The 17,396-nt window shown below is 32.2% G+C and overlaps 1 protein-coding gene across 1 annotated transcript in view; it reads right to left on the reverse strand.

The window, feature by feature from the left end:
• LOC143183297 (neural-cadherin-like) overlaps positions 1–17,396 on the reverse strand; it is a 387,170-nt gene that overhangs the window by 13,981 nt on the left and 355,793 nt on the right. Inside the window, exons 14-27 of the mRNA XM_076384825.1 lie at positions 14,448–14,591; positions 10,324–10,439; positions 9,108–9,272; positions 7,912–8,049; positions 7,348–7,534; positions 4,790–5,023; positions 4,427–4,599; positions 3,944–4,093; positions 3,254–3,559; positions 2,247–2,520; positions 1,943–2,151; positions 1,405–1,737; positions 1,113–1,319; positions 77–348 (exon numbers count right to left, since the gene is read on the reverse strand). Of these exons, the coding sequence (XP_076240940.1) occupies positions 77–348; positions 1,113–1,319; positions 1,405–1,737; positions 1,943–2,151; positions 2,247–2,520; positions 3,254–3,559; positions 3,944–4,093; positions 4,427–4,599; positions 4,790–5,023; positions 7,348–7,534; positions 7,912–8,049; positions 9,108–9,272; positions 10,324–10,439; positions 14,448–14,591 (2,908 nt within the window). The remainder of the gene's footprint in view (positions 1–76; positions 349–1,112; positions 1,320–1,404; positions 1,738–1,942; positions 2,152–2,246; positions 2,521–3,253; positions 3,560–3,943; positions 4,094–4,426; positions 4,600–4,789; positions 5,024–7,347; positions 7,535–7,911; positions 8,050–9,107; positions 9,273–10,323; positions 10,440–14,447; positions 14,592–17,396) is intronic.

The following is a 17,396-nucleotide window of genomic DNA, read 5'->3' on the forward strand; positions in this document are numbered from 1 at the left end:
CAGAAAATGATAATATGATTGATTGAGATTACTGTGGCTCTGTTATATTACTTAATGTTTCTAAAGCAATGCTTACGATAATCCGAATCGTCCTTCCACGCAACGACCACCGTTATAACAAGGACTACTTCTGCAAGATTCCCCTTTACTGAAGTTCCGTGCACCACATGTACACTCAGCGATAACATCGACCCGAACACCGACAAGGGCGGTTTTGTTTGCATTAACCATGTATGGTAAACTGCTAATATCCAAGGTGTTGGTACAACTACCTTCGCACATCTCGTTCTCGTAGTAACACTCATCGATCCCAACCATTGTTATATTAATTCCAACCTCTTTTTCAATCTAATAAATGCCAAATAATGTTTTAGGAAACATTCATGCGAATTTGAAGAAAGTTGAGAACGAACTATCTTTTTTTTTTAACATCTTGTGAAAAAAAACTTATTTATTTAGTCATACTGCATATTTTATTTTTAATAGTTTTAACTATAACTTTCATAGTTCATGAAAGGTGCACAAAGAATCAGTTACTTATATCGATGAAGCAACTGTAATATTCTGAATGTCAAATTGTATCGTTAAGGTGATATATAATTCTCAGTGATTAAAAGTCTGCTTATGAAGAAGCGATGTACTCATTTATTTTTTCAAGTAGATGTTTTAAATAGACAATATTTAGGAAAGGATACTTTAAAGGTCATCATAAGTTAACGTTCTAATTGCACTACTACACATACTATTCTACATATACAAATGAATTTCAAAGGATTTGAAATTTACAAAAAAATGGCTAGAAAAGGTAGTATTGGTAGCTGTAATATTTGTCTTACTAGAAAAATGAGGATACTATTTGTGTGTTTAGAAACCAATTACTAAGGTATCTACTAAACAAGTAATATTAACAAAAGAAATAGTTATTGTCGACATAATTAAAATAATTTGAAGTTAATATTTTAAGTGTCTTTTGAATCGGTTCTGTAATTTTGAAGTACGGGTAATAAAATTTGTACTGTTTCGTGGTCGTAATTCAAAAGTCATTTTCCGAATTATGTTATTTTTATAATGCATGTGTGATGTAAAACCTTTCTACATTGAAAACAACTTACCTCTTCACGATGCATTAATACAATTCCGTTCAATCTAACTGGTTTGTAATACGGTGATCCATGAGCAGCAAATCTGACATCGGTTAACGGAGGATGCATTCTACGCAACTGAACACTAAATACATCGACATTCTCTCTATCAATGTTCAATAAATGTGCAAGTTTTTCCCGGAATAACTCAGCTTTGCTCCGCGACAGAGTTTGGGACTGTTTGGGAAACAAGACAATTCATCGATATTTATTTTAAAGAAACGACAAAGGATAATAATAAGTATATAAATGAAAGACTTACTTTGTAGTCCCAAACACGAATAAAGTCCTCGTCTGTTATACCAGATATCCGGACTGAACCTGAGTTCAACACAGCCTCGTGAGGAATAGTCTTCACAGTGACAGTTACATTTGCGGGGACATCCGTTTGCGTGTGTTTCCGATCGTAAACTTTAAAACGTAGATGGTATCTGCCATCGTGGGTGCCTGATTTCATGTAAATCATACCCGTATCTTCATCTAGCTTGAATCGATCATGCTCCAGGCTTTCCCAATAGAACTTCTTGTCTGGCAAATCCCAATCGTCCAAGTCGTAAACATAGACCCTGCCTATCTCGGTCTCGGGCGATTGTCCCTGCAGAATTGCATAGTAAAGTAAGAAAACAAATCTGTAGATTGCGAAAGAACTTTTCATTAAGAATTATCAAAGAATTTTTAAAGAGCTACTAACAAAGTCTATAAATATAATTAAAAAAAAAATGAAATTACAGGAGCCTAAATGTTATTAATTATGATCGAATTATTAAAAATACCATAAATAGATACATATAAATACATACTGCGTAATTATATACAAAAATGTCTTTTGAGCCAGGCTGCATTTTATTATCGTTAATATCCCCGATTACAACCGTTAGGGTACTGGTTCCAGACATTGAAGGAACCCCGGCATCCTTGATAATAATAGGTATCAAATACTCCTTTTGTTGTTCTCTATTAAATGATCGTAACGACGAAACAATGGCCATACCATCCCCGTTTGCACCCTCTGAAAAGATACAATGCCGGCGATTGTTGGACTAATTACCGAAACGGCTAGCAGCCTTACTTTCGAGAGAATAATAGATCTATCATCAGACTTACTGTTATCGCTTTCTACTTTGAAACTAGCTCGAATTACATCGTCTGCCTTAGGATCCATTCTAAAAGTGAATGGCGGACCATTGCTCTTAGATCGATCGTCGTCGTCTGTTGCCGAAATCTCTACTACTCTTTTTGATTGGGAATGCTCTTGCAGCACCGGTCGATAATCTTTTAAGAATCTTGGAGGATTGTCGTTTATGTCCTGGACAATTACTGTGAGTGTAGCTGTTGCAGTCTTCGGTGGTACACCGTCGTCGATGGCTAAAATTTTCACCTGTAATCATTTTTAATTTTGAGGATATTAAGAATGCCGTGATTTTATCGTATCAGTGAACAAACAATGTCGGCGCAATAAATGTGGGCCAAATAATGTTGGTGAATTCACATTCACCCCAGTGCATAGAATGATTAGTTATAAGTAGTGTAATAGTAATTCTAGGCGTTTAAATGAAACGAAAATTTAGGATAAGGAAAGTGTGCACAAATCTTTGTTTGTTAACTATAGATAAACGTTTAAAAAAATTAATAGCTGTCATAGCCATTGATGTAAAAAGGCACTCGGACAGCGGTTATCATAATTACTTCTCCATGATTTAACTTCTAGTAAGACCTTCACACTAGCAGTGATACTATTCAATTTATTGAGTTTCAGGTGAATTTTACATTCCCGTATATTTGTCTATTTTTATATGTACTTCTAAGCTTATAATAGAAATTTATAACAGAAATTTTTAACATGTAAGAATTTACATGGAATGTACAACGAAAATTAGGTCAGAAACGTTTGTTCATTAGAGATGCAAAAATACAGAGAAAGAAAGATGTCAATGTAATTAGAACTTTTAAGCAACTGTTTAACAGAAATGTACATAACTTTTCTTAAAGAGAAACCTAATGAATATGAAAATGATATAAATTAAAATAGCGCAGATATAAAAATCTATTACAAAAGTACGTAATAAATGTGAAGTACACTGAATGACCTACAATTTAATATGTCAACTTACTTGATGTCGTGGAGTTTCTTCACGGTCTAAGCTTCTCTGGATTGACACTGTTCCGTTTTCATTAATAGAGAACTGCCGTTTACGATCGGAAGATCTGTCAATAGAGTAGAACACCTTGCTCTTTCCACCCTGATCGGGATCAGTAGCTGTAAATGTTTCGAGGCTGTTGCCTATAGGAGCGTTTTCCTCAACTATGGTCTCGATATTGGCTCTCTCAAATTGTGGTTGATTATCATTTATATCACGCAGTTTTACAGATACCCAAGAGTAAGCTACGTGATATTTATCATTGTCGTTGTCTTCGCCCTAACAAAATATAAAAAATACAAATTTATTATCAAAGATATTTAATTGTCGTAACGTTTTAATATGTGAATATTTAAAAATTAAATATTTGCGGATCAGTAACTTACAATAATTAATAACTTCAATAAACATGTATCAGTGCTCATGTACACACATATATAATTAAAATAAAATATAGTGTATATGCAGTTTAATTATAATTATTATTTCGAAATCATATGCGGGTAATGTACAACTAATAACTTTGAAATGCAAATAATTATTTCTGAAAGTGATTATGTATTTGCCTTTAATAGGCAATACCATCTCACGAAAGTAAAGGAAAATAAACAGAGACGTTATACATCTTTTCCTGATCTTTAAAATAGTTCAATATTAACATACCTTATCGTTGACCTGTATCCTAAACCTAAAACCGTTGCTTTGCAACTGGTCCTCATAATCCAACGATTGCACGATTTTCAAAGAACCTGTGCCGTCGTTATTCCTCACCATAGTGAATTTGTCGGCCCCATAAGCGCTACTTTCTATCACCTGTTGATTTAAGAAAGTTAGTAGGTATCGATTATTTAAGTGATCGAACTAGAAGATAATATAGTTGTAAAGAACGCAAATGAAATACAGTTGTGTTTTAATTGCATTCTGTAGGACTACAGAGCTAATCAAAACTGAAGTACTATCAAAATAAATTGATATATTAGACAACTTGAAATCACAAATTTTAAATGAGGAACGTAAGACCATTGTACATAATTACTTTTTGATTTACAAAATACATACATATTGAGAAGAAACGAAATCAGAAACACAGCGCTAAAAGTAATAGAGATTACTTTCAACACAGAATTGGGAGGTAATTAACATTACCTTATATTGGAACTTGTTAGTTTCATCCTCGTCGTGAACAGTGACAGTAAGAATTGGCAATTCTGGTAAGTCTGGACCCTCCGTTTCGTCTACCTCAGTTGTCCATTCTTCTTTCGTAAATTGCGGAGGCATATCGTTTATATCTTTCACTCGTATAGATGCTGTTCCCGTCCCTAAACGAAACAAACATTCACGTAACGACTAATAGAATACAGTATTTTAGAAGATTTAATATTTCACTTTGATAGAAAGAAATAAATGTGGCACATAAAGTATAAGATCTACTTGTAACAATAAATTATGAATTGTTTAATTAATTAAGAAATTAATGTTCTTATTTATTTATCTGTAATATAACTTTACCTTTTAACCCCCCTCCATCCACTGCAACGACCTGTATAGAATAATCCGGTGTGCGTTCCCTGTCTAAGCAGCATACTGCTGTTTTTATTACACCAGTCTCCTGTTCAATTTCGAAAATTGGTGATCCCGTTTCTTCTTCGATTACATTTTTCTCGATGGAATAACGTAACTCAGCGTTTGTACTCTCGCTTGGATCATCATAGTCAACTGCCGTCATAGTCATCACAACCATTCCTGAGAAGAATATTAAATGGAATCAAATACAAAAAGGTACAAAAAGGAAAAAGGAGACAGCAAAACATGTAAAAAAGAAAATAAACAAGATAATTTATTTGATTTTGCAATTGTTACGACAGCTGTTAAATAACAATAACATTTGATCAATATTCGTTTTGCAAAATTCGTTTTGTAAGTGAATTTCATCATGTTAGTAACCTAAGTTCAAGTACCTATCTGTATGGTGTTTATGTTTTTACGTATATGGACTATGTGTATATGGTACAGCAAAGTAAACTGTATGAACCGTATGTACATATAAACATAAACTTACATATAGTCATTTTATGTATATTTCCTTGAATATTTTAAAAAGCTATGATATTTTTTATGGAAATGCAGTAACGATGTTTAAAAAACTAATAAAACGAAGCCTGCCTAATGGATGAAGTTTTCGAAACGAAATTTTAAAATAGGATCGATAAAAAATCTATTTTTAATTTGTTGCAATGTCCGTAACGAAACATTTGTTTCATTGATAGGAAAGAAGGAAAGTATCAAAGAAAGGAATGCACACTTGCGTTGCTGTACCGTCCGAATGGTAGAAGTAGGGTCGCCTGGGTTCAGTGTTCAGTGCAATGATCATGACACTGACCAAAGCGAGGGCTCAAAGATTTCCAAAATCAATGGAACTGATGGTGCCCGCATGCTTTGGAGAGTCATAGTTCTCGGCTAGTTTGTGTCTCGATATTCCTAATAATAGGAGTTGACTGAATTTGAGTGGGCGCATTGCATTCGGCGTTCCACTTGGACTTTCCCTCTCTCCCAAATTGCGCAAGGAACAACACCCATGTCTCCCAAAGTCAGTACTAACTGAGAATTCACAACGAACAGAACAAAAAACACCCGTATGTTAACTACTCCTCATCTCAGTAAAATTCTTAAATGAATTGGCTAAAAAGAGGACCCAAAAGCTTAATTATTAATTATGTTCTGTGGAATAGGTGTGCCTGGATAAAAATAAACATATTCTTAAGAATAAATATTTGTCGTTATACGCAACATTGTTTCACCTTCTCTGTATCTGCCAAACCGTATATCTCTAATGATTTGTTTGCTTACATTATTATTGTGTATCTAAAATTTATATAAGTTTCGTTATTTGTACAACTCCCATATTATTTTACGATTATCAAATCGGAAATATTTAGCGTCACGCCACTCAGAGGGTTCCGAGTTTCTTCAGGGTTTCTCCTATGAGTAAAAATCTCCTTCGAGATCCACACACAGATCAAGTAAACAAGGATACCTTATATCCTCATACAAAATGATACTAGGATCAGAAGACTTTACGTGATGTAAGAACGTTTGCTTTAGATAAAAGTTCAAGAAATGGATCGTTCGCTTTGGTGGCCTACCAAGATTCCATCCACTAGTTCAAAAGTATATAGTTCTAGTATTTCTATTTCTTTAAAAACAAAGATTAAACATCTCGCGAGATATATTCTATTTCACAGTTTTCTATACATTCTTAAGTAATTTCATGATCCATGTGGTATATTGAGACATTGAGGAATTTGGACAGACGTGTGTAATGTGTACGAAAATTGAAGAATTCGATGTGTTACGAGCACAGCACGATAACGCTGGATCACACACGTTACACGCAATTCGTATTCTCGGAAAGATGAAGTTTGAATTCCATACCCCCTGTACTCATTTGATTGGGCACCCTGTAATTTTTATCTCTTTCTACACGAGGGATTCCAAAGGCAGTGAAGTTCTGGAGCAAAAATCAACCGCTGGAGTACCTCAGTAACACAATGAAAAAACTTATCACGCGTTTCGGGAAATAAATATCCTTCACTGTAATGGTACTGAGTGCACCATTTTGAAGTCAAGGTATTATATATCTCTATACATACATCTTTTTTCATTTTCGAGATAAGTGACTAAGTGTGCATTACTTTGCTGCTGATCCTCGTATATTGCCCGTAATCATAAAAAAACTGGTAATTTTTATAACTTTATATATATTTGGTTTGACACACATGCTTGTAGCTATGACTGTAAGCTCAAATTACATAAGACATATTTTTAAAAAATTCAAGTTTTTCCTTTAATTAAAATTTATAAAATAAAGTTTGCGTTTCTAGCAAAAGTAAAGAAAATTATACATAGAAATAATCTATGAATGTGAATAGTTCAAAGAGGGGAACACATTATATAGATACGTCATTTGGCATTACAGTCACAAATATAGTCATTCTTATCGGATAAAAATCGTTATTAGGTATTTTTAAATTTCAATAAAGAAAGCATTGGAATGAAATAATGTATACCTGCTGTCCCATTTTCGGTAACGTTGCCGAAGTAAACTCCTTGCGGGAAGGTTGGCGCGTTATCGTTGATATCTTTTAAGTTCACTTGGACGTCAGCGTAGCCAACCAATCCTTCTCCACCTTCATCTTGAGCAAACACAGTAAATCGCCACTGCGGTCTTCCATGTGGTTGATCTCTGTCCAATGGCTATAGAAAAATCAGGAACGAATGATAGAAGATATAAAGTAAACTTAATAAAACGTAGAGCACTACAAAGGTTTATGAAAACTCTAGTTAAGTCTGTTGATCGTAAAGCGTACTTTTGAGTAATATTACAAATTATTCATGATTTACCATCAGTAGCTTAGAGTGCCTCTGCGGTTATGTAGTGCATTACAGAATTTAATTTTCATTCAACTGTTATTTTCGGCGAGAATAATTTTAATGCGTATTTTGTAAAATAACGTTTTCAATAAAAATGAGAAAGAGTAATAATGTTTTGTTTTATACGAAATTGACTTCTTATCTTTTATATATTCTTCTAAATCTTCTATATCTTCATGCATTTTAAAAAATGTACAAACCTTCAGAACAAAAATTTCTCCACTTGTACGGTTAATATCAAATTTGCTATTTGCTGGATTCTCTGGATCAATTCCTTGGCCCGTTAAGAAGTAAACAATATTTTGTGGCCTATCTTGGTCGCCATCAGTCGCTGTGACCTGTTTAGCAAACGAAGTTTCGAGTATATGATTATTTATGTTTTTATTACTAAATTCTTTGGGATTTGTTATGGCTAATATAGATAAACATTTTTCCACCATAACCTGCATATTCTACCTAGGTATTTTTGGAATTTCATACCATGCTCCGTGTATCATGTCTCAAGCTTTACATTATATGTTTTATATTCTACACTTCCTATTCCATACGATATTTATTTCATATTCCATTTTCTTTATTTTGTGGTTTAAGTTTTACACCTTAAATTCCATAAGAGTTCTCAGATTGTTAGATTCTAGCATTTAAATACGCGCATAATTTTTAGTAACAAGGTACTTAATACTTTTACTAAAGTGGATGAAATATATTTGAATACAGGAACGAATAGATAATACATACAAATAAAACAAATACGTATGTATGAATGTATTTATGATATTAGTAATATCAGGTGTGAGATGGACATGTAATTTGAATTGTTTTCATTTAGATAACGTAGCGTCAAGCCGCTTTGTTTAATCGCCTTTATATGTTTGAGCTAATATATCGACTCATGAAGATTTGCCAAAAATACGAAACACCTGCAACTAATATTTTCGACTTTTTTAATTAAAAAAAATTAAGCTAACTCTTATCATTTTATTTACAAAATTTAATTTCAAATAATATTCATAAATATTGGTACTCAGAGTTTATGTAAGATTTTCCACACCCTTAGAGAGATTTAGGAAACTAATTGTAAGTGTCAAATAGGATAGCCTTAACGGTCATTTCAGTTTCTCCTACATTTATTCGCTTTAACGAAATCTTAATATTATCAATATGTCGAATTATTAATAACATTTGGATATCATCGCTATTTATCAATATTTATATCAACAGTCCCACCTCTACATACCGTCAGTTATATGAAATAAGAATTTTGTAATAAACGATGTCTTCACAGCTCGTGTATTTGATTTATTTTATGAGAATGAACGTAATGCATTATTCAAGCTCGATTATTAGGATAACTACAGAGCAGACGGTGAAAATCTGAGAAGTGAATGATAATTACCGCAAGAACGCGTTTCGGCAAAGTCCTGTCGTCTTCCTCAGTGATCTGCGTTCTGTAATTTGGCCGCTCGAAGACAGGCGGATTGTCGTTGACATCCTTCACGTGTATTACGACTGTCGTGTAGTTTTCTTTCAAGTTGTCCGACGCGGTAAGACGAAGCTCGTACTGTAAAATTAGAAGAGAACAGATGAAGTGCAGTGTTTGAGCTTTATTTAAATAATTTCAGTGATAGTCTTCGTTTTAAGAGCGATAACAGATTTTCAGAAAAACATTTTTATTTTATACTTGACATTTTAAACAGACTGTATAAAGGAGATTTCAAATAACTGGTACTTTTAAAAATTAATGGTACTTTTAATTTAAGATACGCTATCTTTTTCGGTAGACAACTTCCTTAGACATTGAATTAATGGTATACTTAATCACACGAAGGAATGTGGATGAAATATGGTGGTATTAATTAAATTATGAAACTGTTAAAATAGTTACACATCTGAGAGAAAAACTTTTTTGAAATATTAATGAGTAACATTAGTACAATAATGAATAAGTAATAAAGAAATTTCTCGTTATATCGATTTATAGGAAAAGTTCACTGTTCCGCTAAAAATGATTATCTGTACTAAAACGTTCTTGGTACTAATAATTTTTGGTATTATGAATATTATAAATATAAAAGAGCATATGAAATGCATTAATGATAACTTATGTGCCTAAACGTGAGAAAAGTTTTGTACAAATTTAAAAGAAGACAAATATAAAAACAGGAACACTTTCAATCCGATGTAATAAGTAAATATAAATGAAAGATAGAACAAACATACAAATATCTATCGTAAATTAAATACGTACTTGCGCAGAATTGTTCCCGATGAGAAGGCAATATTTTATGGCAAATTCGATTTAATCAGATGTAAGTAATGATCCTATTTTCTGAATCAGATTTACAGTACATATTACGATGCTAGTAATACGTCCGATCATATAAAGTATAAAGCAAAGGGCTTATTAAAGCAATGACAAATGACTGAACAGGACCGACGCAATATCGTAAACATTTTCGCGCTATCTCGCAGTTTCACTGGGCGGAAGCAATAAAAGGTGGGGTAACATGGTTAAAAGGATTAACTGTAGATCCATGGAGGAGAACTCTTTATATTTCCTGTTTTTCTCCGCTACCGTTACTGTTTTTCGTGAACGTTTGCAATGCACTCACCCTTTTCCTCGTCTCGTAATCTAATGCACCTGCGACGTAAATGGCGCCAGTCATATTCTTCACGGCAAATGCACCGCCTATGTTACCGCTCGTAATCTCGTATCGAATACGCGAGGCTGTAAAATGTAGAAAAAGGATCCGTTCAGATGGAATTCTTGGAAAATAATGACGGTCTTTTTATCCATTCAGGTATCTCATGCAAGAACAGGGATTTATGGTATACCAGTCTAGAACTTTCATTTCTAGTGGTAAAAGGAGTCAGGCCGATCGCGTTGTAAAACAATCGTCCCTTTATTTGAATAATAGAAATGACATTCTTTCATCTTTTTAACACGTACGTTATATTACCCATACCTATACAATCAGTCACAAACTTGTTCACATGGGACTGTTATATTTACCTGTCCCGCCAATTTTAAATATGTTTCATTTCTTGGTTTAAAATTTAGGAAAGCAACCACGTGTCAAATGTGATAGCATAAACTAACGATAGTCAAGAAAAAAAACAACAATACTATTAACAATACTAGTAGGAATTTAAGAATTACTCCATATTTAGTTCATCTAGGAATGCTAACTGCTCAAATATTATTTATGTTTTATGTTACTAGCTTTATCTACGACAAACCTGTAAAAATTCTTTATTTTTAGTTCAGAACTAGTTCAGAACTACATTTATTGAATTCAATGTTATTTTTAAAAATATGGAAATATAATAGGAAAACTGTACAATTTCTACAGGACAAAATTTTTCGAGATCATCGTTTTTTCAAATCGTATCCTGTATTTTTTTTTATATTTTATAGAAAATAAAGAAAATAATCCAGGAACCTTACCACTATTTCATTCTGATCGTTTATTTCAAGATATTTTTATTAAAAGACGAAGTCATAATAATTGCTGAACATGATTGGGCACTGACTTTAATGCATAATTAAAGTTTTGTAACGAATACTTTGTTGACTTCTTTTATTTACTGCGATGTTATTAACATAATGCTTTACATCACGTTCTGTGGTGCTGCTGGGTTTTCCTCGTGAACAATATTTTTTAGTTTACTTCACAAATAACAATCTAACGGGGTGAGATCCAAAAACCGAGCTGACCACTATGGGATAAACTAAAAAACATTTTTCAGCACAAAAAACTGAGAACACCAGAGCGCATGACACAAAAAGCTACTGCCTGCATGATCGTTAATAACACCGCAAGAAATAAAAAAACAACAGAGTATTCATCAAAAGAGCTTAATTATGTATCCAGGTCGACAGCTATCACATACAGAGCATACTACAACTTGAATTCTTGTATAATTATTATTTCTTGAATTTGTTTTTTTACACTCGATGAGCAAGTAGAAAACATACATTATATGACTTAGAAAACAGCGATGATGTTGAAATTTATGAAACTGGAATCTTGAAAAGAATTTTTGTTTTACAATGGAAAGATCACCTCTTCCAATAATTTAACTTTGTTTAAAATAATTTTTTCAAATGTAGATATGTGAATAAAAAGGATAGAGATAGTTTAAAGTGTCATTTCATGTGATCAATCTTGTAAACTGATGATTTAATAAATTTTTATATAATAATATAGCAGTACTGTATAGCATATACATATATTGTGCATAAAGTTGTAAAATCAAGTTTGCGATAGAAATAGATAACCACAAAACATAAATAAGGGATAATAGAAAGACCATGTTTAAATTCTCGTGTATAAATGTAATTGGTTGCGAAGATTGTGTAGTGTGCATGTCCCGTCGGAGGAATACCTTTTATGAGTTAAAGCAGCAAAAATACTTAACATCAGCAACCTCAGTTATCAAGGATCTTCTTTTGAAAATCAATTGCTCCATGAATTTCCAAAAATAATTTTAATTTAGTCTTAAATGTGTGGGTGAAATTAGCTTCCTTCTGGCTTCTTTTATTTATGGACGCCAGGAGTTAAAAGTGTTTCAACCGTATCCTTAAACGAGTTTTATTAGAATTTAATAACGTCAAACGTCCAAGTTCTTAATTGAGGTCTCCCAGATAAATATATTTCATGACTTCGCTCAGCCATCTGGTATTTAAACTTCCGTAAGCAGTTAATGTGCTTCCAGAGCAAGTCGCGGCGAAGTAGATGGATTTTGTTACCCACGAAACTTGTTATGCGGGTTAAGGATATAGAACTTCGACTCCTGGCATAAAATTATTACGCGAAATAGAGGGAAGACATACGCTACAGCATTGCGGGAACGTCCTTGGTAAACTGAAGATTATTTTCTCCGCGCTTATAGCTCCACGTTGCACTTCACTTTGCTAAAATTTCCTTTACGTAGACCAAATTGACCTCTCGAATTGCATTATCGAACAAATCTATTTACTTGACTTATACTTTACTACAGAGGGTCGTTTTAGGAAATTCGTATTTATAAATGTTTTAATATTTACAACAATAAGATTTCCAACCGTTGGGTACAATGCAATTGTTTTGCAAGCGACTTATTGTTAGGTAAATGTAATTTGTACGTTTATTCTGAAAAACATTTCTGTTAAGAGAGAGTGATTAATTTCAAAAACTTTAGAAATATTTAGTTCATAACATTTTTAATTCAATATGATCAAATAATATATGTAATATGTACCTGTATGTACCACTGTATTCTATTATAATGTATTATGTAACAACAAATATTATTATTTCTCTTTTGATATTTTGATTAACGAATAAGGTGCTTTTTAGAAAATTATTAATTCCATTGGAGACAAAAAGCATAATATACTGCATGAAAGCATTTATCTTCAATATGTCAACATATAATGTGCAAAGCACTTACAAAATTGAACTTGTATTTACGTAGGAAGCAAAAACTACCAGGAAAATAAGTACAAAAATATATAACTGTTTTTGGGCAGAAATATGTATGATATTTGTATACTTTAATAAACAGTTGATAAAAAGACTTAAAAATATTAAAACTATAGAAGATGTTTTGCTAATACAAAATTTTTGTACATATATTGATAGCTTAATGCACAACTGTTTTATGTCCATTTTTAGTCAAATTTGAGATTTTGTAATATAAAATCTATTTATAATGTAAAATCTTTTATTTTGTAACCTAAAATCTCAAACTTGGTTAAAAACAGACATACAACGATTCTGCATTAAACCATCGATGTGCCTGATAGTTTGGGAATACATATTGGCACGTGTCACCATAAGATGTAAGTATTTTCTTTAGGAAATATTCGTATGTAATTCTCGAGTGGCCAATTTGAATCCTGTTTAGAATGGAGGTGATTTTATTTACCAAAATAAAACAAAAATTAAGAGTAACGAAATTACTACATTTAAAATGTGTCTGTGAAATCAGTATGATTTGGAAATTTATTCTCCTGTCGGTGTGCATTAGCCAAGTTAGGGTCAAGATATGTAATATCGGTAGAGTGAGTCCTTAAGTCAGACACATTTTAACCGCATTATGGGCATTTTCGCGATAATTAATGACTTAGAAACAGAGTCTTAAATGCAATTTCGTCATTTTTTACTTTTGTCTTACTTCAACATATAAAATCACTCCTTTAGACTTCTTACACCTGTATACAGAGTGTTTAGTTACAATTAAAAATGTTTATAACTATCAAAGGAAGATTTAAAGGCTATTATCGATTTTCGTCTTATTTTGATGTACAGAATCACCCCTCAAATTTTTTCGTATCTATAATCGAATACTCTATATAGGTATATGGGTTAGCTAACGTCAGAATTGATAATTTTCTGAAAGAAGTCTTTCAGGTACAGTAAGCTGAATCAAGAAATAATAACGTTCAATATTGCTCAGTTACAATAAATGAAGCACAAGCGAATTTTCCATTTTCTATGAAATTAATTTAACTTTTTCACTTTTAACTTTCGTTAGCGACAAAATGTGACAAAAGTTTCTAGTTCTATTTCAAATTATTCTGCTCCTTAACAGATTTGTATTTATCATTTCACAGAGTCCCGGTAGAAACGCGGTCCCGCTGTTAGAGAGTGATACTTAATAAAACAGAAATTCTACAGTCCTACGAGTTCCATTTAGACGTTATTTGTTTCATCTTGTGAAGCTAAAAGTAACGTTTGTATTTACTTACACTCGTCGTGATCTTTGGCGGTGACAGTGAGCACCGTATGCTGAATATCCTCATTTTCATCTACTTCAGCCTCGTAGAGGCCTTTGTCGAAGTAAGGTGGATTGTCGTTCTTGTCAGCTATTCCAATACGGATGAATTTTGTGACTGTAACAGAGAAGAGAGTTGGAATGTTAGAAATATTTATATGTAAAAATGCGCATGGAGGAATGGATTGTGACCATAAAATAAGAATATTATAATATCATTTTATTAATACTTTTCAGAGTAACATGTAGGAAATTGACCAAATATGAGTTAAAAGAAATTCGTTTTAAACATTCTATAACTGCTTATATACATAATTTACAAACATAAGTTTAATCTCTTTGCTCTTTCTATATTTTGTGGTTTTCTTTTGTACGATGATGGAAATGGAAGTCTTTTCTAGCTTTCTTGGATTTTGCTACTTCACGATTAATTTATGTAAATAATTTAATGGAAAGTTCATGTTCAGTAATGTATTAGCTTCATCGATTTTCGCGATAGAATACTTAAATGAAAACAGAAGTTCATTACGAAAACAGTGACGGGTACTAATTCATTGTGAAACGAGAGTGTGGAAAGCGAGACCTATTTCCTAACTTACGTTACATTCCTGTATTAAAGAAAAGAGATAAGATTATTATTTAAATATGTAGATACCTAGGTGTATAAGGAAAGTACCTATGTAAAAAATATGCCTACAAAAATGAAAAGGTATTCTTTGACACTTTGACTTATTATATTGCTCTTGAAAGTATACATATGTTAAGACTTTTAAACTACTGAACTTATGATTTAATGTATAGTTTCCCTCATCAGAACAATTTTAAATACCAAAACAAAAATAGATGTAGACATGTAAAATACATCTAGATTTTATATCTTTAATTTGATTAAGTTAATAGTAAGGAGGGAGTTATTTGTTTTAGTGTTTCGTAGCTTATTTTCAAGTAACTACTAATGCTTTCAAGTATTAACGTGAGATAATGCTAATGTACCAGTGAATTTTGAGCATTGTGGAATTTATTAAACGAAAATAATGGTGTTTGTAAGAGATTCCATGTAGCAATAAAAGAATGAAAAATTAATGATTATAAATTTAAGGAATGCACTTTTGAAATGGCATACTGTTTTTTCGTACTGCCACACGGCACACCAAGTCTTTCAAGTTTAGCGTAATTTTCACACATTTTAAATATGTTAAAAATTCTGTAAAAATTTACTAAAATACTTTTAAGTGTATAGTTTAGGGTAATAAAGTTCAAATGTTAACAAAAATTAAAGAACATTTTTATTTGCAATTATTTTGCAGTAACAGAAACCAGTATTTTGTTGGGGTCATGAAAGACTCTAGGGTTCCATTGCAGGGTTAATAACGATTGTGTTATTTGGTCCAACAGGCTAAGGCTTATTTATTAAAATTTACATATATCTTGAAAACATTTATGTAAAAAAGTTAATATAGCATTGGTAAATTGTTGCAAAGACTGTTTCTTATTATATAATATTTGAATATATCAAGAGCACGGTTAATGTTTCCAATTAAAAAGAAAAGAATGGTTTAAAGAAATCATACGCATTCGAACTCGTAATATTATTAACGACGGAGAAAAAATTTTTAATATGAAGTAAATACATCAGTAAAAAGAAAAAAAAAGAAAAAAGAAATTAGAGGAAGAAATTTTGCAAAGAGGAATGTTCTGAATATAAAAGTTTAAGTTCAAAAAGAAAACGAAATGTTTACAGCTTCCATTATTTCTCATAACTGCATAAATTTTCTTGATTCACAAATTCATGAACCCACGTGATTCAAAGATTCATAAACCCTCTCCTTTACCATTGCTGTGACCACCTTTTCAACGGTGCACGTTGCTTCGAATGCATTTCCATCTTCATTTTCGGGTACCTGGAATCCACGTGTATCTCGCTAGTAAGCATATAATCGACGGAACGATATATCCGAAATATCTGTGTACATCGCTAATAGACGGGCTATTAAGATGAATTCTAGCATCAATTTGCTGAACGTCAGGGTGCACAGCTGTAGGCAATTTGCTCCGCTCTAGCGACTCGACGTATCTTGCGAGAGACTTGACGTTTAACTTGCCTGATTCTCTTTGTTCGACAAATACCCAACTGATTAGTTGATTCGCGCATAGTACATTCGTCGCACTGAAATGTCTTAGCAGCGCCAATGTCATTGCGATCAACGATTCTTAATCGGACTGAATTAATTCTGCTACAAAAAAGGTCCTGTTATGTGCTATCAATGAACGCGTTAATTTCGAGAATTTCGATCACGAATTCAATGCTGAAGAGTCGTTGGAAGAAGAAAATGGAAGCTATAAAGGAAGCACCGCATGATCGAATAAACGCGGAAAAGAGAGTCCTAAGGATTTTCAAGAATTCATTAGAAAGTCTATTATTTTGTATAGAATAATGAAGGAATTATGTAATACGTATGACACTTGTTTTTTTTTATTATTTATGCACCTCGATCATTCTCCAATGAGAATCACTTTAATAAAATATTTTTATTTAGAACAGTGCTAATTCGTGGAGCTGTAGAAAGATAATAGGGGAATTTACGATCGAGTTTTAACGATATGGAAAATTGCTGTACTTTATGATCTGTTTCCTGCTAAATTACTGGAGTAATTCTTATTAAATTTTGACTAGCCGGAAGTACATAATTTTGAGTGAAATAAATTGAATTACGCGCTTAATCAATCGTTTAGAAAGTAACGAATTATTCTTCTCCTTGCATTATTTTAAAATTTTTTTTATTTGGTATTTTTACTAATTTCTTATAACTACCAAAAATTTCATTAAATTTTCTTTGCTAGAGTCTAAAAAAATATGTCAAGCTGCATGTAAAATACAATTTTATAGAAGAATCATTTTTTCGAGAAGATGTTATTTATTTGT

This window comes from Calliopsis andreniformis, chromosome 1, assembly GCF_051401765.1.
Source record: "Calliopsis andreniformis isolate RMS-2024a chromosome 1, iyCalAndr_principal, whole genome shotgun sequence".
NCBI lineage: Eukaryota > Metazoa > Arthropoda > Insecta > Hymenoptera > Andrenidae > Calliopsis > Calliopsis andreniformis.